This window comes from Sparus aurata, chromosome 6 (genome assembly GCF_900880675.1).
Source record: "Sparus aurata chromosome 6, fSpaAur1.1, whole genome shotgun sequence".
In the NCBI taxonomy this organism is placed as follows: Eukaryota; Metazoa; Chordata; class Actinopteri; order Spariformes; family Sparidae; genus Sparus; species Sparus aurata.
The window spans coordinates 29,952,371-29,973,412 of NC_044192.1; the positions used below are offsets into that span (position 1 = coordinate 29,952,371).

A 21,042-nucleotide genomic window follows, 5' to 3' on the forward strand; every position below is an offset into this window, starting at 1 on the left:
AATAACATTCAACCATCTTTTTCTATCAGAAAGGGTTGTTATTGACCTGACAGGAGGGGGTGGAGGAGTGAGGGCTGAAACGCCAAACAAATGGATTTCCTTCTTTTAATTCTCTTACCAAACGGACTGGGTTAGAGCAATAATCTGGAACTGAGCCTGTCACAGTCCATTAGCTTTACTCCGGCGGGATTGCTACCTCGGCAGATCAGAACTGTAAACACAGGTTTGACCTTGTTACGAAAAGTTGGAAAGAAATTTCTAGTAAGGCTCCCCTGGATGGAAAAGTCCCCTGTCTAAGAACAAGGCGTCGCCACTCTGGTGACTGTGCAGGGATTAGTCGTTTGCTCTTATTTGTCGCCCTGACAGCAAAACACTCCAGCACATAAAGAAGGGCAGACCTAGAAGTTGGGCTGTTGGCAGGAATGTAGTATCCCTGGAATTTGTGCTGGCCCATTTTCTGTTGTGATGTGAAGCCCAGTGAAGTCCTGACTGCAGACTGAGGCTCCAGTTGAGGACAGACACGCTTGTGTTCCTCTTTGATAGGAACTGTCATTAGAATAATTTGGTTCCCAGAGCAAGCACACAGCCAAATGACACTACTTCCTCTCACTGGAAATTATTTGTTAATTGTCAATAGCCATGTACCAAATGTGGATCTTTTGATGGACACTGCCCATTAAATTGAAACTCTCGCCAAAATGCAATTTAGGCTTTTTTTTTTTTTTTTTGAATGTATATAAGTCAAACCTTCGTGTAATAGCATGATTACGACGAAAGAGGCACTTTTAAGATTTACCGTATTTTCGTTTTCGGGTCAAACTCATTTTCAATGGGAGTGCTTTTACAATAGCATCAAAATCCCTATTTTTTAAAACACTAAGAAGGCTCGACACAACATGAAACTTTGCTCGTAGCATCACCAGGGTCTCTACACATGATCACAAGCATTGAGAACATTGATTGTGTACCCAGAGTTTACTAAAAAGTTTTTGAACAACTCACCTTAGCAGTAGCTTGTTACGCTTGCCGCCATCATGGCAGCCGAGAAGCATCGATCTCCGAATGTGACGTAACACGGAGGACAGTTAAGGTGAACCGCTGCTGTCTTCCGGCAACAACTATCCACGCGATATCTCACCTGACTTTTCCTGCTTTTGATTTTAGTATTGTTTCTTTTTCAACTTCGAGGTCAATATTGTTTTTTGCTAACGACAAAACAACGAATTATCCGTGCATTTATATGGAACTAAGCTTTGGGAGCAGTCCACCTTAACTGTCCTCCATGTTATGTTGCATTTGGAGATCGACACTTCTCACTGGCAGGATGGCGGCGAGCGGAGGAAACATCTGCTAACGTGAGTTGTCCAAAAACTTTCTTTTTAGTAAACTCTTTGTACACAAACGATGTTTTCAGGACTCCCTTGAAAAAGAGGTTTTTAATCTCAATGGGATTTTCCTGGATAAATAAAGGTAAAAAAAAATGCTCAGGTTTATGTGTAGAGACCCTGGTGATACTACGAGCAAAGTTTCATCTTGTATCGATCTTCTTAGTGTTTTAAAAATAGCGATTTTGATGCTATCGCTAATTTGCCCCAAGCACTCCCATTTAAAATGAGTTTGACCCGAAAACGAAAATACAGTAAATCTTAAAAGTGCCTCTTTTGTCATAATTATGCTTTTACACAAAGGTTTGACTCATATACATTCACAAAAAAGCCTAGGTTGGGAAAAAAAGTAAAAAATCCAAGCAAAATTGCAGGCATCACAACAGTGTCTGCTAACATTTCTAGCAGGTGAGAGATGGCCTGTTACCTGTTTCTGCTGCTTTCTGTTTTTATGAATGCAATTATGGATAACAGTTGTTCTGTGATGGGCAAGTTAAACTGTTTACATAAATTACACCGTATACATTTCATTTATTTGACTGAAATATTCAAATCACTCTCATGTCTGCTGGTCGCCATTCTACCTGTAACGTGAACAAGACTGAAAACGTTAAACAGAATCTGTGGCTACTATATTTTTACTATATAGATCTGTGTGGGTGTATGTTTATGTGTATACGTAAAACATCAAAGATTAGACAAGATATCCTTTTGCATCCATTTGCATCAATGGATCATCTGAGATTAAAGTAGAATACGAAACCCAACAATGGGTTTCGTATTTATATTAATTGGTCCCTACTGCTTCCCTGTAACTGAGAAATGTGAGTGGATTTTCAGTGCACTGAAGGAGACACACTTGTATTTCTCAGCCCCCTTTTTTAAATTATGCTTATGTACATTTTCTAAAATATTTTTTACATGGCAGATTGAGTTTTAAATCAGACTCAACCTCACCAGGTTTGCTGTAGACCTCTCCCTCAACAGGAGGTGAGGGTTTAGACACTTAAAGATTTCTGCTTCATATCACCATGGCAATTCGCCTGATGGCTGAGTCAGGCTGTCCGTAGAGACCCAGAGGTGGGTTAATATGAGGTCAGCGTGCTGACATTCACTGTGGTCAACCTGAAGCCAAAGAGGTCGGAGTCAGAGAACGGCCATGATGAGAATGATGATGACAAGGAGTAACTCTGCAGTCACGGTTGCCATGGCGATAAAGAGGCAAGAGGCCTAATTGAAGGGTCTATGGGGGGGGGTCAGCATCACGGCTGGGCTCTCAGGCATCCATCATGCATCCTGCCTAGACTTCCTGACGGTCCAAGGTGAGATGGAGATGGATAGACAAAGATGGGGAGAGAGTGCGTGGAGTGGAGAGGGAGGACGATGTGGGAGGGGCAGAAGGAAAAGGGAGGAGGAGCAGGGGATGTGTTCATCGATCTCTCAGCGTCGGCTGCTGACATGGCAGCTACAGGACTCCTTTTTGTTGGCAGAGACACCATATATCTACTGTAGGTGTTTTGGCACACGCCTCTGTGTCCGCACGCGGCGCCTGCAGCTCGGTGTTAAGGTTAGGGCACATCCTCTCTCTTCTCACAGGATGATGTGAGTGAGGTAGGAGGAAGCAGTTAGGAAAGAGGGAGGGAGGGAGGGATGCTAAATACCTTGCATATTTATTTACCTGACATATTTCAACATGTCTTTGTCATATAGTAATTGCGTCTGAATTGAAAACTTGCCGGTCGCCCAGAGGCAGTGCTGACACCAAACTGTAGTAAAGGCTGACCTGTGCTGCATAGAAATGGCCTCATGTGGTTCTCCTCTGACACGATTTGTTCCTGCCGTCATTTCTTCACCCAGCTCAGTCCCCTTGGCCCCCTCACTGCGTGGCTTGACATTTAGCGCTGAGATGAGGCCCTGCTGGCAGCTACACACCCGCACTGGGAAATGGACTCAAAGAACAGATGAAGGAAATCATGTGTGAGAGCCAGCATGTAATTCGTGTTTTACCCATCTGCAAACGGAAGGGATGAGTTAAACAGATTCTTCTGTCAGGAGGACCATTTATGAGAGCGATCCGGCACTCATGCTGTCGAGGCTAGAGGGACTCGTTCTACTGCGTGAACTCTCTCAGTCCTTCCCCCATCCTCATCCACTTTTTGATGGTATGGTGTGAATATAGGACAAACCCTACAAGCTGCACAGATTGCAAATGGAATTTCTCCCCATCATCTGAGACTACCACTGATTTTCTCTTCCAATGACGCGAAGCTTTGCTGTCGTATGTAGACAGTCGGCATGGCTCATTTGAGTGTCTGTGTTTGGCAGGGTAAAATGCTGCTGAAAGCACATGTTTTGAGCTTCACTAGATCAGTTCCTCTCATTTCTACCACTATCTATTCCCCTTGTCTCCTCGCCTCACATCTGTCCCTTGGGGCTATCCCAGCTTAGAATAAACATCGGCAACCAGCTTTGTCTCTATGGCAACAGCTGAGCATGCTGAACGGGCGAGCAGGCACTGTAGGATGGAGTGGCAGTGGATGCTACTAAGTGGGATCTTTGAGGTGATTTGATGCTAGGTTAAGGGGGTCTGAGGTCTGCCTGTGGCCCCCAGGGGAGTCAACGATCTTTCAGGTGGAAACCAAAGGAATAAGCACAGATTGATGGTGGGTGAGTGATGGAAGATGGTTACCAGTATAAAGGGGTCAGTGGGGTTGGGCTGTGAAAGCCACCCAGTCAGTCTGTCAGTTGGTTTAAGCTCACCCTGACCCCGTCTCCCTTAACACCTCAATTACCCGACTAGCCTGCTAAAATTAAAGCGGCTTTTGCCTCCCTCCCTCTTTCTGTAACAGCCCGAGGAAGTGTTGGATTGATCCGGCCAATACGCTCAAGCATGCAGAGTATTTGTTTTTCTTTTTTTCCTTGTTCACTTGTCTAAATATTATTTAGTTCCACCGTTGAGCCGGATTTGTCAGCAGGGATTTTGCCGGGCATGTTTTCACTCCCCATGCTGATGGCTGAGTACTTCCAACACTCGATGTTTCTACATTTTTTTTCCTGCCTGTTTTATGTAATTTGAGGATTGTGCACAGTTGTACCCATCTGCTTCCCTGGTTGTTTCCAAGCAAGCAAGGATGACCTCTGACTTTATTCATGCGTCAACAGGCAGCTGTGTGTTTAGACCTTTGTCAGGGAATCAAAGGATGAAACTGCTGGTTATACAGACATGGCATGAAATCCTCATTGCTGTTAGAATCCTCACTAGCCAACCCTGAAGGTTATCTGGTACCAGCATCTCAAGGTCGTTCCAGGGGGTTGGCTCCGACTCAGGAAGAGAATATAGCCACTCTTTCAGTCGGGCTAGCCATGAACACAATTGCGATTGCCCCCACTTCATGCATGTTTATAGGCATTATGTGCCATGCGATCTCTCCGTGTCTGGGCTGTTTGTGGTGCGGTGCTGGCAGGTTTGGCTTTGTCTTCCAGTTGCAAGCATTGACCTAGAAGAGGCAGAGGCTCCATCTGCTGTTATGTGCAACATGAGCCACTCTGCTGGGCACAGCCAGGTAATTCAATACCACTTCCTGTCCTCACCTTGTGCAAACAGGCAAGGCCTAAGAGGTACCATATCAGGGAAAGTGGGGGAGGGGGACATTTTGTTCAGTAATTATCGGTGGGGACAAGCGGCTGGTTTCAAGGGGAAAACAAACGAGGTGGGCTTGGGAGCTTCTTGTTAAACCTGGCCTGATCTATGTGTGTGTGTGTGTGTGTGTGTGTGTGTGTGCGCGCACAACCATCTGTGTGGAAGTGTGACCTTTTTCCTGAGAATTGATAGAGAAAACACCCTCTATCCCCGTCCCGACTGGCTCTTGTGTCATCATATACGTATCCCTGTATGCCAGTGTGAAGTCAAGAAGCGACAGAGAGAGATACTGTCAGGGCTAGCCTTGTGACTACTTTATGTTGCCCCCTTCAGCCACATACTAATTGAACTGCAAGAAGTGCCGATAGGATTAGTCAATTAATTGATTAATCGATCAGTATTGTGTTGCAGAGATACCTACTACAGTTAGCATGCTAACCAGCTAATCCCAGCTCATCCTGTCTTGTAATTCTAGTTTGTCCCTGAAGAGCTGATAGTGTAGCTCAGCTCTGGTTCTGGTGCCCACTGCGGCAATGCTCATGGGCAACATTCCCTGTTGTTTCCCCTCTGCCACAGGTCTGAAAATCTCCTCCTGGCGATCCAAAGTTTCTGTGCTTATAGTGTAAACATCGACAGTCCCTATCAGTCCGGCCATCAGCACAGCTAACTGAGCTAACTAGCTTACAGCAGCTACAATTATGTATGTAATAAGCGAATCCTTGTACCTTGGACCTGGAAAAATTGGGATTTCCACTATGTTTTGACATTTTTCACTGTTGAAAACAGTGATTTTTTAAACTTTCCTTCACCTTCAGAACCTAAAAGAAATGTCATGCTTCACCTCCCAAACAAAAAAAGATTTTCATTTTCATCTAAAACCGGGCAGAATTCCAAATGTAATGCACTAAATTGAATTTTATTGAGGTGAACACATGTTTCAGGTGAACAAGATTGCCTTTTAGTATTAGAGCACTTTTTGTTTTTGCCACATTTGTCACCACATGAATCATATTTGTGGCAACTATGGCTCAGGAGGTAGAGCGGGTTGTTCACCGATCAGAAGGTTGGTGGTTCGATCCGCTGATCTTCTGGCTGCACGTTTAAGTATCCTCAGGCAAGATACTGAACAAATTGTTCTTGATGGCTGTCAGTGTGTGAGTGACCGAGTGGCCGAGCATGGAAACATCATGGGTTTGCCAAATTGCTTGACAGTCTCTGCCATCAGTGTATACATGTGTGTGTGAATATGGGAGTGTGACAAGTGGGCTTTGAGAAGTCAGTAGAATAGGAAAGTCCCCCCCCAGTCATTAGCTGCAGCTAACAGAACCGCTGTCAAACATGAGTCGGTTGTGAATAGATAAATCCAGACATCTTCTGTCAGTTACGAAGAATTTCATCCACTCATTTTGAGAAGTCCATAGAAAGAATTATATAATGACACCTGCCTTGCCTTCAACTGGCCTTGTCATTTGTGAAAGCAGTGATACCTTATGTGATGCTCTAGCAATGTACAGTTTTTATTTCCAAACTATCATTGAGTATAATGTTTCTCTCTTCTTCTCCATGGGCAGAGTGGTTTTAAGTGACGAGACAGGAAGATGGATGAGCTGCAGGATGTACAGCTGACTGAGATCAAGCCACTGCTGACCAACAAGGTGAGTGAGTTGAGGGGAGGACAGTGACAAGCTGCTAAGGCGCACAACTGTGCACCTGAGCCAACTTGTAAATCACACATACAAACGAAAGAGACTTGTGGTACACACTTAAAGCGAGTGAGCACCCCATATGGCCCCACCAGGCAAATACATACGCTAATACACTCGGCATGCACACTCTGCAGTACCGTTCATCAAAGTGAATTATTCATATCTGCTCGACTGTCGAGAGGGGAAAGAAAAGAAAGGGAGAGAGCGAGGAAGTCAATCTAAAAAAAAAAAAAAAAGGTTGTAGACGGAATGAAGCAAGAAAGAAGAAGAGAGGCAAGGTGTCTAACGCGAGACACTCTGTCAGAAAGGAGAGTCAACCAAGTACCCAGAGAGATCAAAGGAGAAGCTGGGAGAAACTCATCTCTTTATTTCTAAGAGCTTGAAAGACTCCCCACAAGTGAGCTACGGCAAAAACAGAAGGAAGGAGGAGAAAAAACCCAAAGGGAGATCAAAGCTCTTCCCACATCGTCATCTGGCCGCCGCCTCCTCCTCCTCTTCCCTGCTCCATCTCAACAGCTGATGGGCCGATTAGAAAGAGGGTGTGTCTCCGGAATACACAGGAGTGTTTTGTTCTCCCCTCAGGCAACTGTCACAGACATTCAGGGGGGGCAAAATTGCCTCAGAGGAGAAGTGAGTTGTGACGGATCAGATCTGAGGGGACTGCACCCCCTCAGCAGGGTGGGTCTGAAGAATTAGCAGCGACATATTTCTCTGTGTTGTGCTGCATGCTGTGTAAGGTAGATGCCTTGTGTGAGGTGACAGGGTGAGGAGTATTCATCATAAAAGTAATCTGAATGAAGGATACTGGCACTGACCTCTCACTCCACCTAGTGGCCAGCTCATTAAAAAGACAAAGCCAAGAGTCTGGAAAGCACAGGGAGATAATGACATGATAACAGTGATGATAGAGGACTCTCATTTTCTCTCTGATTCAATGTGGAAATGATGAAAGCAGCTTCTGGTTTCCATACAGATGATACATTTATGAATGATAACGTTGGTGATGCAGCCAAGAGTAACAAGCAACAGGACTGTCTGCAGCAGCAAAGTAACCTTAGCAACAGTAAATAACAAGATGACAGATTTAATGGCCTTCACCAAAGGTTACTAACATATGTGATTATAGTTCAGCTTCGAGGCCAAAGATGCATAAGACATGATGGATAATTAACTCCTTGTCCAGTGCAACAGTTGGCATAGTAACAAATATTTATTTATTAAAACCCTCATCATTCAACATGTTGAGGCAGCTAACCTTGACGAAATTCCTTTGTCAATCAACCTTAGACTTTCAGTTCCTTCCTGAACCTTCAGCATGTTGACCACTGATCCGGTGGTTTGAAAACGGGGGGTGGGACAGAAACTTATTTCAACTGTCCTTTCATGCGGTATTTGTTTTTTTGTGATATGTTAGAAAAGAAAGAAGAAAAAGCAGCTGCAGCGACAAAGCAATGCAATGATTTGTCTTGTGCTGTAAATCCAGAGAGAACGCCTGTGGTCATCAAGAAAGGTGAAACCAATTAAACTGTGAGTCAAGAAGATATGAAGCGACGCGCAGGTGTGCATAGTAGGCGCGGCCTCCTGCACAGTGAACTTGACCCCTTGCAGTGCATGTACTGGCTCTCTACAGTGATGACTAAACGCGTAATGTTCCCACATTCAATATTGCATGAAGCATAGAAGGTATCGCACATAGAACTGGTTAAAGGAGCTCCTTGAAGCCCATGGTGGCGCAGAACATATTATGTTTCTTTATTTATTTGTTTTTCAGATTCATTTTAAGAGTTTAAGAAAATCCATTATAACTATGGATTTTGTTAAACATCTTTATAGATACTCTTTTTAAGTTCTATAAATGCATCATGTTTCTAAATTCAATGAGTAGTCCTATTAAATAAATGTGATCTCAGTGTTGACCAAAATAATTGTGATTTTTGATTTTTGCCATATTCAAGCAGCCCTAACACTGACTGGAAACACAGTTTTCCCATGATTGCTGCTGCACCTCTATTTCAGTCGAAGAAGAAAGGGAGGGCCACCATCTGTTTCTACACCCATATACACCCTTACTAGTGTGGCCTATAAATGAATCCCACAAGAATGGTCTCTGTTGTCGCTGCCCACTATCGCTTTACTGCCCATCTCTTCTGTGGCATCCTGCTGTCTGAAAAAAGACAAACACCAGCTAAGGCAATACGCTGTAAAAATTTGGCCGCAACACTCGTGTAAGATGTGTAAAGAATTTATTTGATATGATACTAAAAAAACTGGACTCATTTCACATTCTGAGTCGTCTGCACTCTGAACCTGCAGGGTTTATGGTGTTGATTTATGAAGCAGAGAAGAACAGTTTATTACCAGAAAACTTGAGATTTTTGCAGTCACAACTGGCCATGATCAAGAAAATGCTATAATTGTGCTGTATGTCCCAAATGTCAATCAGTAGATCCAGTAGCAGCAGTGACTGGTAGACACTGCACCACGCTCAGTTTGAATCTGTAACATGCTAGTTTTTCTGCAATCCAGGCGCGGAGTTCTCTGCTCAGACCCCACTGCCATAACTTGCAGAAATCAAACTGATCAGACATTGTTACTATCGTTTCTGGAAAAATGACAAATGTTTTGATCTATTTGTGCCGAATTCTGTTACTAGTCAAAAGTTGTAAAGAGCTTATAAAAATGGGACACTGGCGGATTTGCTCCCAGTTATTCACACATATTATAGGTATTTAGACCATAACGTATGTTGAATAAATCCGACACATCATGTACTGCAGTGCCATCCACCTACACTGAATGAACCTCCAGCAGAGTGTTACAAGTACATTAGGTATCATTATTGGCTCCACATACATATAGAAATGTGGCATCTGTGAGTTTGCTGTATATTTAAACTCTCCTCTTTCACTTTTCTTGCAGAATGCACGCAACTTTCAAGATTTCGACTGCCAGGTGAGTGTTGCTCTCTCCGCCTACACAAAGGCAGTGTTGTGCCTTCATGGCAGATGCTGTTACGGTGGTAGGGGGTTGGGGCATTGGGACATGGCCCCATTCTCACAGCCCTACTGCTTAAGCCATTTGTTCGCATGCCCTACATTTGAACATCGTTTCCTCACAGGCGACATCCAGTTTTTACCTCACACCCCCATGCTGGTGTCATCCACAACAAAGGCCATTAACTTTTCAAGGTGGTGTTTGAATGCTTTTGTCATACACAGTTTTTGCTCAGCTTGTTCTCCAGGTTTGTCCTTTGCAGCTATGTGTCAGTGGAGGGATGGTCAAAGCTGACTTCAAAAGGATCTTTCATGATTTAGAATTCTGTTTAAAATGAAAAAAACGGTCTAACACGTCGTTTTTTCAGATGTCTTTATTTTGCTTAGTTGCATACTGTATTTGTATGAATTCACTGGTATGTCTGTGGCCTGTGGATGATTACCACTGACAATGAAATGGTATAAAACTGCCTGTCGAGGTTTTTCACGGGTCTTTCACAACATAACTTTGTCTCTCATGTGGCACCAAGTGTCATATTTTGATATAAGGTGCACAAAATCAGGAAAATTGGTTTGTTCTTTAGTCTGTCTTTTTTTGTGTGACCGATGTAGATGATCTTTACAGTGTACTTTCTTAGTAAATGTCTGGTAGAGATACAAAAGTGCATTGACCGAAGACATCCATTTATAGGGAGATTGAGTTTTTTGCTATTGCTCCTGTGTTGCAGAAACTGTTATTACCGTTTTCACAGTGAGCTTTTCAGCCATAGTCAGATCTTTTTGTGTGATAATGTAAGAATAATTATCACTCAAGCACAAAGGGCTATTGTCCTTGAGCAGGAAGTGTTCCAGATCCCTTTCTTTGATGGTGTCTTTGCATTGGGAATGGGATTGCTGGCTCTTCATCTCTGTGCGAGGCAATTAGCTTGTTCTTGCAAGAAGCCCTATGCATAAGGAGTGACTTCCCACAGGCAAGCGCGCTGCTGTGTTTCTTGAGCATCATGGCTGCAAAGGGTTAAACCTTTCATCCCTCTCTCACTTTCTGCAGTCACGGCTGCTTCCAGCCTGCATCCCATCAGAGCTAAATATAGCTGCTGCAGGCAGGGGAGGAGAGGAAAGCATGTTAGCTGGAGTAGGCTGCATGCTCCCAAGCACCCATTCCAGTCTGCATTGTCAATACTAGTGCTTTGACATTCATAAAATGCTGCACTCACTCAGATTTTCAATATGATTTATTTCCAGTCATCCTCTTGTGACTTAGTCCAGGTCCTGCAGTTGGACATAGAATTATACCAGGATGTGTCCCAGTGGTATTGCGGCAGACTTAACTATATTTGACCTTATTTCCATGGCAGCCATTTTGACCTTACACAGTCTCATATAAGAGTCTCAAGAACCATTTTCTTCAACTGGTGATTCTTTGAACACTATTTGGAAGTTTTTAAGTAAATGTTTAGTGAAAACCAAAGTGGGAACTTAATAGGCATTATAGCTATTTTTGTGGATTTTTAACTGTTTCACAGCAGGAAGAGAACAGGTTTAAACAACATTAATGAATTACTGAATTCCATTGTGCTGCTTCAGTTTTGGGTTCCTGCAATTTGCGCATACTGTCACACTGTCAAGACACACCAGGAGACTAAAAATAGAACAGAACTGAACCATAGGTAATGTTATTTATAAGACCTGTGCTTTTGTTACTATGACAAGTCAAGATGTCTGCAGTTAAAATGACTTCGTTGTGAAATTGGTTAGCAATCTTGTGAATGGCATGTACTCACAGAGCAGTGTGCAGTCAAAATTCTGACTGAATTTATACTTTGGGGTTCATAGAAATGAAATGTGTCAGGTTAAAATGGCGTATGGGCCCGAATTCTTAGAAAAGGGGTTTTAACTATCTTGCCAGCAATTTATTAAATAGCTGCAGCACAGTATTTCGCTTAAATTGTAGTAGCAAGCTATAGTGTTCCAAAAATGTGTTTCTAACTTCTCAGTTAGGAAAATATACAAAATGTTAGATATTTGTTGCTATTTTAGTCTCCTGCTTTTTTTATTTAAGAATTAAAAAAAAACCAAAGAAAGTAATTTCATTGTACCTGGCTACTGCTGCCACACAGCTCAGTAATACAAGAAATCAATCGGAGCCCAGATGCAGTACAAGGCATTGGCATCAGATTTCCCATGAATCTCTTCTATGTGTGGGGGAGGGGTCCTCACCGCTGCACCGTCAGTCTGAGCAGCCCATGTGACATTCCAGCATCTGGAAGGCAAATCCAGCCCCCTTTCCTCTCCTCTTGCTCCTACAGCTCCCACCACAGGCAGTCCACAGCTACTGCAACAGTCATGTCAGAAGCCTGTGCACCTGCATTAGGAGGGGGTGGCATTGATGATGGTGGTGGTGGTGGTAGGTATGAGAGGAAATCCAGAAGGGTGTGGTGCTGCAGTCTTGTGTCCCTTATGATGTCCTGCTCACGCCACTGAGAAGCTGGGAGGGTGTGAGTCAGCCTTCTCCGCCCACGGGACACGGCTGTGTTTTTAAGTGCATACTTTAGAACACGGAGTTACTTGATGTGCATGGAAACAGCTGACTGTACACTTTAAAAATAGAACATGTTAGGACTGATGCTGTATGCTGTGGAGAGTCAAAGATGGTCTCCATTAAACCAGAATGAATGTGATATTTTAGTTTTATTTGAGTTTATTTAGCCTATATGTGTAATTATTTCTTTATGTTTTTTTCCATGTAATCAACATCACTATTTAGGTATCACGTTTCATGGTCATGTCCGGTTTTGATACCAATCTCCTTCTTGACCTTGTATCATTGCAACAAGCAGTCTCCTTTATTTTTCAGACAAAGGGCTGTCAAGTCACGACTTAGGCTTTTTCAGTCGCCACTGTCTGATTAAGCCCAGCAGAGGGTGCCATAAGCCTGTTCATTGTGCGGCTGAAGTATGTTTAGTGTGAAGCGTTTTCACTCCTCTGTGCTGTTATAAAGCTACGTTTAAGCATAACAGGAATGTAGCTTATTGCACTTATGTGGTTCAGTCACCGTCTTAGAAAAAGGTAAAATGGACCATGCCATGTGTCGCACAATGTCATATAATATACTGTGTACAGTTTAAAACAAGTTGTTTTCCTGATCTTTTGCATTGTTTATATGCGTGGGCGTGAGGAAAACCAACTTTATATTTTGGCAGTGTTAATGTAAAGCTCTATATTGAACTGAGCTATGCAGACCAGCACGTCAAGGTGCCTGAATGACTCCTCATACTGCAGAGTCCTGCTGAGACACGCAATGACTCAGTGTCTGACACAATGAGGCACCTGTACTGTCAAGGAAATGGTACACATGTGTTGGTTCGCACACATCCTCTCCGTGGGATGATGTGACCAATTACATGTACGCCATGATCTGGCATAAATGATTGAACGCCGCAGTGAACGTCCAGTTAGTCACATTCTGACTGGGATCTCGCTTAAATGACCAGGGATGGAACAAACAACGTGGTACACTGGGAAAAAAATCTTTAATGGAAATAAAATGACAAAGATGCTATTCTCTTGCGGCAACATATCGTGCAGATCATTTTATAAATGGATTTTTGTTTTTCCTTTTGTCCATAATGCATATCATTGTCGTTTGCTTGTTGAAATGTACATACAGCACACGTGTGTCAGTGGCACCCTCATTGGGTTAGGACAGGGAAAATTTGGAGGAGAAGCAACTTGCGTTTTACAACCAAAGATGCTGCTGCATTGACTAGCCAATGGAGCACCCCTTTGTCTTTGTGATCCCACCCACTCTGTGCTGTCTGCACATGTGCCATTGGCTGCAAAAAGCAGTCTGTCTCGAACAAAGGCGTGATACCCTGCACTGCCTGCAGTTGTGCAGATGACAGAGGAGAGTAGAGAAGGAGAGATCAATAAACTATGTGGATCAAATAACTCTGAGGCAGATTTAGGGTTGTGAATGTTGAGTATAAATAGCAGCTCATAATGGGATCATTTTTCTGGTGAGCCTGGAACATAATCAGGGTCGTCTTTTCAATGCCAATACTACTACTATGCTAAAGTCAGACTGCTGCATTTTATTCTGGTCCTGCTGAGTTACTCTCACGTGCAATTGGAGGTCATTAACAGAGTTTAACTATAGACACGGCGGCTGGAATATTCTTATTTGGATGCTTAAGGTCATTCACATTCTCCTCCATCAGCAAGATGACGCTAAAGTGAACATGGAGACAATTGTTGGTGAATTTAAGTTATGAGCAGCCATTTTGCTGATGCAGAGCAAAACCCAGGGTGTTAGCTGTCAAAGTCAGCCTCTTCCTCCTCCTCTCCTCTCCTCTCCTCTCCTCTCCTCTCCTCTCCTCTCCTCTCCTCTCCTCTCCTCTTCTCTATATCACTATAACAGTGTGACGTCAGCAGCCTGCCCATTTTTCCACGACTGCCTCTGCATCCTCTGCACCCCATCACCCCTCTTCCACACAAACATGTCCCGCTCTCCCCCTCCTCCCCCTCCGCTCTCCTCCAAGCCCCACCCTCTCCCTCCACCCACCTGACCCTCCGCAGTCCAATTAGATGCACCGGTGGCTGGATGTATGGATGCACAGTGACTGCCAAGCACAAACTGCAGTCTCACTCTCCTCCCCCTCTGTCTCTTTTCCTGCTCTCTTTCCCTCCTCTTGTCTCCGTGTCTCTCTCTCTCTCTCTCTCTCTCTCTCTCTCTCTCTCTCTCTCTCTCTCTCTCTCTATCTGTTCTGCATTCGTATCCACCCCTCCCTCCTCCTCTGCTTTCATTCAGATTATTTACCCATCTCCTTCTGACTCCCTCTGCTATTTCTTTCTCCTCCCTCTCTTCCTCGCCGCTGCCGCTGCTCTAGCCGCCTCACCCTACATCCCTCCCTTTCTACCAACGCTCCCTCCCTCCTCCTCCTCCTCTTCCTCGTCCTCCTCCTCCTCCTCCTCCTTTTGGAGATCTTCAAAGCTGACCAGCACACACTCGCACATAGCATAACACACTCCTCTCCTGCGTGGGAAAAACATGTCAGCTATTCTGGACCTGGACCAGATTGCATGCTCTGGGAATGGAGTGGTGAGTGACAAATGCGTCTTGCCTGCCTTGACACACCTGGCTGGTTCCATGTAGCAGGGGGGGTTCAGATTTAAGGGAGAGGTTGTTGTGTGGTCTCCCCAAAGAGAGGGGTGACAGCAGCTGGCTCTAGGAAGGGAGAAGCTGGAGGAGGGTCTCTCCGGGCTTGCTTGTCACCACCTTCAGCAGACTGCTGAGACTTGGGGCTTTTTCTCTCTGGGCAGCTGCTAGTGTGGAGTGAACATTTGGTTAGTGTGTGTGTTTGTGTGTTTGTGCTCGCAGGTCACACAGCGCCCATGTGTGCAGTCTTAATGCACTTTTTAAATGCGATGTTATGAAAGATGCATGCGTGTAGTGCTCAAGTGTCTGCAAATGGCACAACCGGAGGATGTGTACGTGCATGTCAGTATTTTGGTGTCCATCAGTCAAGTAAGCTGGTATTCGCGTGTTTCAGAGTGCCTGTGCATGTGTACTTCTGTGTTTATCCACAACCGCAGGGATGTGTGTTTTGCCTAGTAAACGGTGAATAGCTGCGGATGGTGCATAGTGCCATTATTGCGTAAAATGATCTGTTATCACCGAACAGAGGCAGGGAGGTCACTTGCCCCACACACACTCTGTAGCAACAACATATCAAAACCTCTGTGGCGGCTCCTTCCCTCCCCTGCAGAGACCTTGAGTTTGTAGTTTTCAACCCACCGCTTTGATGACATACACACACACACACACACACACACACTGTGCGTGCGCTGCAGGTGGGGAGGGCTGTGTTTGTGTCAAAAGCAAGCAGGGTGGCATGTATGTGGGATGATCCCACTGGAGAACATGCAAGTGTGTGTGTGTGTGTGTGTGTCTGATGAATATGCTTATAGTGTGTACACTAAAGTCATTTGCAGGCTGCTGGCCATTTCTGCCCTGTAATGCTGCTCTCTGAGGTGATTGATGCCATTCCTAGCAGGGTGGGGACTCAGGGAGGAGGCGGGGGGGTGATTGATAAAAGAGAGATTGCGGGAAGAGGAACAGCATGACATACTGCTCTGCTTTTTTCACCTCACCCCACCTTCCTCACTATCCACAATCGTTTTGGGACCAAAATCCAAGCGCGCCCCAGGCAACCTTCTGAAACCCCTCTTTCCTCAAAGCACAAACCCCTACTCAGTATTCCTGTCTCACCCCTCACAACCCCTCAAAACACTCTTTGTCCAACCACTAGCCACCATGACCGTATGAAAGAGGAGAAAGGGGTTGCTGCCATTGCAGTGCTCGCTCTCCTTTTTTCGCCTCCAGCTGTCCAGGCTAGCTGCCCCACCCCATGTCTGTTGTCTTGAGACTCTGCTTCGAGCACATATATACTCATACATGTTTGTGTGAAAGGACGTGGTGAGAGGCAGAGCTCTCAGATCAATACAGCTTTCAGGCCATGCCAAGAGTTAAATTGATAGATAAAAGGTCCTCTCCCTCACAGCCCTTTCTCCGTGATTCTCCACCCTCGTCTGTGCCAGGACATGGCTGAAAAGGCATGATAAATTTAAGCGCTGCACCCCTTCTGTTTTCTGTTAGTCATACAGGACTCCCCCTGTCTTCTCTCTCTTTCCTCCTGTCTCTGTCACTCTGTCCCTGCTCATTTTCATGCTCTATTTCCTCCCATCCACTTCCAGACTCTCTCCGTCTCTTCTTCTATCTATCCCATCTTCATTTTGTTCCTTTCCAATCCCTGGTGGGGTGACACGCCTGCTTTTTCTGGCACATGTACCGTACATGCACATGACAGACGGCAGACATTTGAGGAAGTGTGTTTCGCTCGTTTCTTCGAGCAAGGCCTCTCTTTCTACACTGAGCGTCCTTGACTCCGTCCTTGTCCAAAAACCAAAATACCTCTGCAGCAACACAGTCATGGGGAGCTCTCTCTCCGACTATAACAGGTTGTTTTAGTCGTCTACCAGGCCGAGGTTGCAGAATCACCCCACGATCTGTGAAAAGGCCTCTAAAGAGTGCACAGCTTCATGTCAGCAGGAGAGTTCCTTCAGGAGTTATTCTGTCTCAGGAGTAGATGGGTACACTGTAGCTTTTTGTGTAGTTTTTGTGTGTACTTGTCACGTTTTGTGCGACAGGCTAATCTCTGTACCAACACCCACAGAGACGAGGATATCTTGTCCCATAGCTGACAGGTTTGAGCAGTTTCACTCTTGTGTTACTGTTCCCATTACAGATTGCAGATGCAAATGACTGCAGCCTTGTCCTTGAGAATTAACCTTCATCTCCTCTGAAGAGATAGTGACACATATCCATCAGCTAAATATCTGCAGTGGGAAGCCAGCAGGGGAACCAGCAGTGCACACAGTCAGAGTCACGCTCCCTCTGTGTCTGTCAGCCATAACCTGTGTCTCTCGTCCACTCAGGCTCTCTCTCTTTTATTATTGATGACCGATGGGCCTTGAGACCAGGCGAATGCTGGGCCCCGCCCGCCGCTCCTTGCTCTGTGCAGTACATACACACATACATAGACATAGCTGTATCATTGCACACCCTTGTATGCAGCACTAAGTCACGCTGACCTTGGGAAGGGTGTATGTGTGCGTGACGCAAAATGATGCTTCGGTAAATCTGGAAACTGGCTTTGTCACTTCCTGTATATTTTATTGCTTCTCATTATGTCACTTCCTACACAGAATCTCATCGACAGTCATGACAGCCTCTGATTGTTTTCGCTGTGTCATCTTTTAACCAATTCCCCGCACCGATCTTAATCGGATAGCGGTGTCTTCCAGGCAAATTAAGTGTTGAAAATTAAAGCCGAAATGACCCGTTAGCAATTTAATGTGTAGTTTTGTGTCTTTGTAGAAGATTGCATTGTGAAGCGCTAACATGGGGCTTCGTCTGGCTCTGCAGATATTCAAACAACATTGATGAAGCTGGTGTAAGCTCTTTCAATTTGAATGGGTCTGTCTGAAAAGACGTTCATTTTTTTGCAGAGTCATACTTGTGAAAGCACTGTGAGCTTCAGACCGATGGATAAAGAGTGTTTTTCAGACCGCCAATTCAGTGCTTTGTTTGTCCAAGGGTACAGGGGATGTGTGGTGGCAGAGAGGAGCATGCTTTGCATCCTCAATAACCCCAAATGTCGTGTTGGTCGCTGGCTGTTTACTTCAGTGCATCTGTCAGAATGTGTCTCTTGTGTCTGATGAATACAATATTTTTTGTGTACAAGTATTAATGTAGATTGAATGTCTTTCACTCCCCCTTTTCCTCTTTTGCATCTGCTTTATCAGTCATTGTGGCATATATTGCTTGATTTAACTGAAATAGCTGTAAGCTTATGCCTGTTTTGGGAATCATATGGATAACCTCCTGCTTTGTGCTTAGCTGAGATAATGTTCATGTAAAGACAAAAAGCCCACACAACAAAATTGATATTCCACTGCTAAGAGCGATACGATGGAGTTTTATCATCAAAAACTCCCATGAATCAAACAATACTACAATGAATTTGTCCTCCAGATAAATATTGTTTGTGTAACCTGATATGTGCTGTAGCTCGTGCCTCTGTGCCACAGAACTCCAAACATATTAAAAGCACCACACAGTTGCATTTGATGACAGGGAACATTTTGTTTATTTTAAAACAACTTTGCATCTAGTATATAGTGGTGATTTATGTGCTGAGCAAACGCTCAGTGAGTGTGCTCGACGATATGGTTCCATTTATACTCTCCAAGTTTGACAAGCATAAAGAAATAAACCGCATTGGCCAGGTTCATCATAATAAAGGAATAAGTCACCGAAATGCAGCAGTATGGCTTCTTTATGTGATTTTATTAGTTCGTGGATGATACTTCTGGGGTCCAACCTATATGAGGCTTTAGCTACAAAGACAGAATTGTAAGGCTTTTTTTCTTTATGTAAACCATGAATTGCTCCATTGATCCCCATTCTTCTCTTCTCTTTGGCTGCAGGAGCATGACATTGAGACTCCCCATGGCGTTCTCCATGTGACTATGAGAGGCGTTCCCAAGGGCAACAGACCCATCATCCTCACCTATCACGACATCGGCCTCAACCGTGAGTCAGCCAAAAAAAGACCAGAGACTATGTGATGGAAGTGGACGTGGTTGCAAGTACATCACCAATTAATAAGCACAGCTTATGTACAATTTTTTTTGGAGCCAGAAGTGACATATCTGGAGGGTGCTTCAGGGGCCGAGGACACTTTTAAAGTGGTAGCCATGCCCAAAATTTTACTTTGAGATGGAACCATTATTGTCAAAATGAACCTACTTTAAACTACCTATTGAGACCCTAACTGTTTATGTTTATAAACTGGCAACTGTTTACTGAGTTAATAAATCAAGTGAGAACTAGGGTCATTTTCTCATAGACTTTGATACAATCTGACTTCTTCTTGCCACCACTGGGGTCACCTTTTGAAAGATTGCAGGTATAAGGCATTTCAACATTGGCTTCACTTATCAGACCCCTGAGCTACATCCACTTTTGTTATGCAGTCCATGACATAGTCACTAATGCACAGTGCCCTAGATATGATGAAACTGTCTTGGGCCACTCAGAGTTTAAACTCCTGAATTCATGTCTGTCCTCTGTTTGCACCTTTCTAGACAAGTCGTGCTTCAACACCCTCTTCAACTATGAGGACATGCAGGAGATCACGCAGCACTTTGCAGTGGTCCACGTGGATGCGCCCGGCCAGCAGGAAGGCGCACCTCCCTTCCCCACCGGGTGGGTGTCACGCTGGCTTTGCTTGCACTGATGAATGAGAACTCATTTATCTTCTGTGCCGAAATCACTTCATTAACTCAGAATGCAAAGTGAACTGGTAGTTCATTTGCTAATGGAGCACATTCATTGTCCAACCATTTGATCAAAAGGTGTTCGAGTGTTTATATTTAGGATTAATTGATAAATTGATCCAAGAGTTTGCACGTGTGTTTCATCCGTCTGCAGTTATCGCTACCCAACCATGGACGAATTGGCTGAAATGTTGCCCTCAGTGATGACTCAGCTCAAGTGAGTGACCCTCCTTGTAGATGGCTGATCAATAATGACATGCATAAATTGACTGTTCCTCTCCAGTCCCTCAGTAACCATTGGTTCCTCTGCAGGGTCAACAGCGTGATCGGCATTGGCGTGGGAGCAGGAGCATACATCCTCTCCCGCTTTGCAGTGAGTCCCCATCCGGATGAGAGCATCTACATTTCAACCCATTTGTTGTTTACAATTTGTTTAATACCTCCTCAGAGTCCTTTTTTTGTCCTCCTCTCCGTCACACCTGTAACAATTGAAGCTTTTCAGGCCACACAGTGTGTTACATTACTGAGCATTAAAGCCTCCCATCAAGCCCACACAGGGCATCAGGTCTCTCCACAGTCTGCTGCATATGCTGCCATTCCCCACATGATGAATCACCTTGGTGATTCTCTCCTTTTTCAGTTCCTTTCGTCTTGTTTCCACATTCAACGCAGTGGAGCTAAAATAAGCGCAATGTGTGTACAACAGAGCAGAAAGAGCTAGAAGTGACAGAGAAGAGCGAGGGAGCAGTGAAAGATGAATAATGAAAAGAGAGGATGGTGGTCGGGGCTAAAGAAAAGGGAAGGTGCTGGGATTAGAAGAGCGTATGGTGTTGTTGAGAATTAATGAAGGAAATTGATTCTGAAATGCATTTGCTTAAACCGGCTTGGAACAAAATGTGTTTACCCTTCATAGATTTATAGCAGCTGTTGCTGCATTGCATTCGTGTCGTGCTGAAAGCAGCCTCCGCATTATTCCCTCAGCATTGGGCGAGATGGATCTTAGATTTCCCCAGACATTCTCCTTCTGTCTTCAAGCAATTCCAAAACCGCACCCCTTAAATTTGGAACCCAGGATTTCATCTTCATTGTTTTTTGTCTTCATTTAAACACACAGACATGCTTCATTTTTCTTTTTTCACATTAGAGAACACTGCAGTAGTCTGATGCTGTATCTGCACAGGGAATACACAAAACTCTGATAAAAAAAAATGTACACACTGATTGTGAATATAGGTATGGACAGGCACAGTTCCTCAGTTCCAAAGTCCACATGATGAATGTATCCTGTCAAGACTAAATCACACAGTAGGTTTGTGTAGGAGTGTAAGCAAAGAGCTGTAAGCTCACCAGTGCACACACGATGCAAGATACCAGACATTTAGGACTATCGTATTGCCCTTAAAGTCTTTTCAGTCTTT

At 44.4% G+C, this 21,042-nt stretch overlaps 1 protein-coding gene across 4 annotated transcripts in view; it reads left to right on the plus strand.

Annotated features, from left to right (window-relative positions):
- Positions 1 to 21,042, plus strand: part of ndrg3a (ndrg family member 3a) — a 36,218-nt gene that overhangs the window by 9,547 nt on the left and 5,629 nt on the right. For 3 of the 4 annotated variants that reach the window (XM_030420538.1, XM_030420541.1, XM_030420542.1), the window contains exons 2-7: positions 6,597 to 6,680; positions 9,651 to 9,683; positions 18,773 to 18,878; positions 19,433 to 19,553; positions 19,779 to 19,841; positions 19,937 to 19,997. In XM_030420538.1, the coding sequence (XP_030276398.1) occupies positions 6,624 to 6,680; positions 9,651 to 9,683; positions 18,773 to 18,878; positions 19,433 to 19,553; positions 19,779 to 19,841; positions 19,937 to 19,997 (441 nt within the window). In that variant the 5' untranslated portion in view covers positions 6,597 to 6,623. Of the gene's footprint in view, positions 1 to 6,596; positions 6,681 to 9,650; positions 9,684 to 14,434; positions 14,823 to 18,772; positions 18,879 to 19,432; positions 19,554 to 19,778; positions 19,842 to 19,936; positions 19,998 to 21,042 lie in introns of those variants that run through there. The other variant, XM_030420539.1, reaches the window with a different exon arrangement.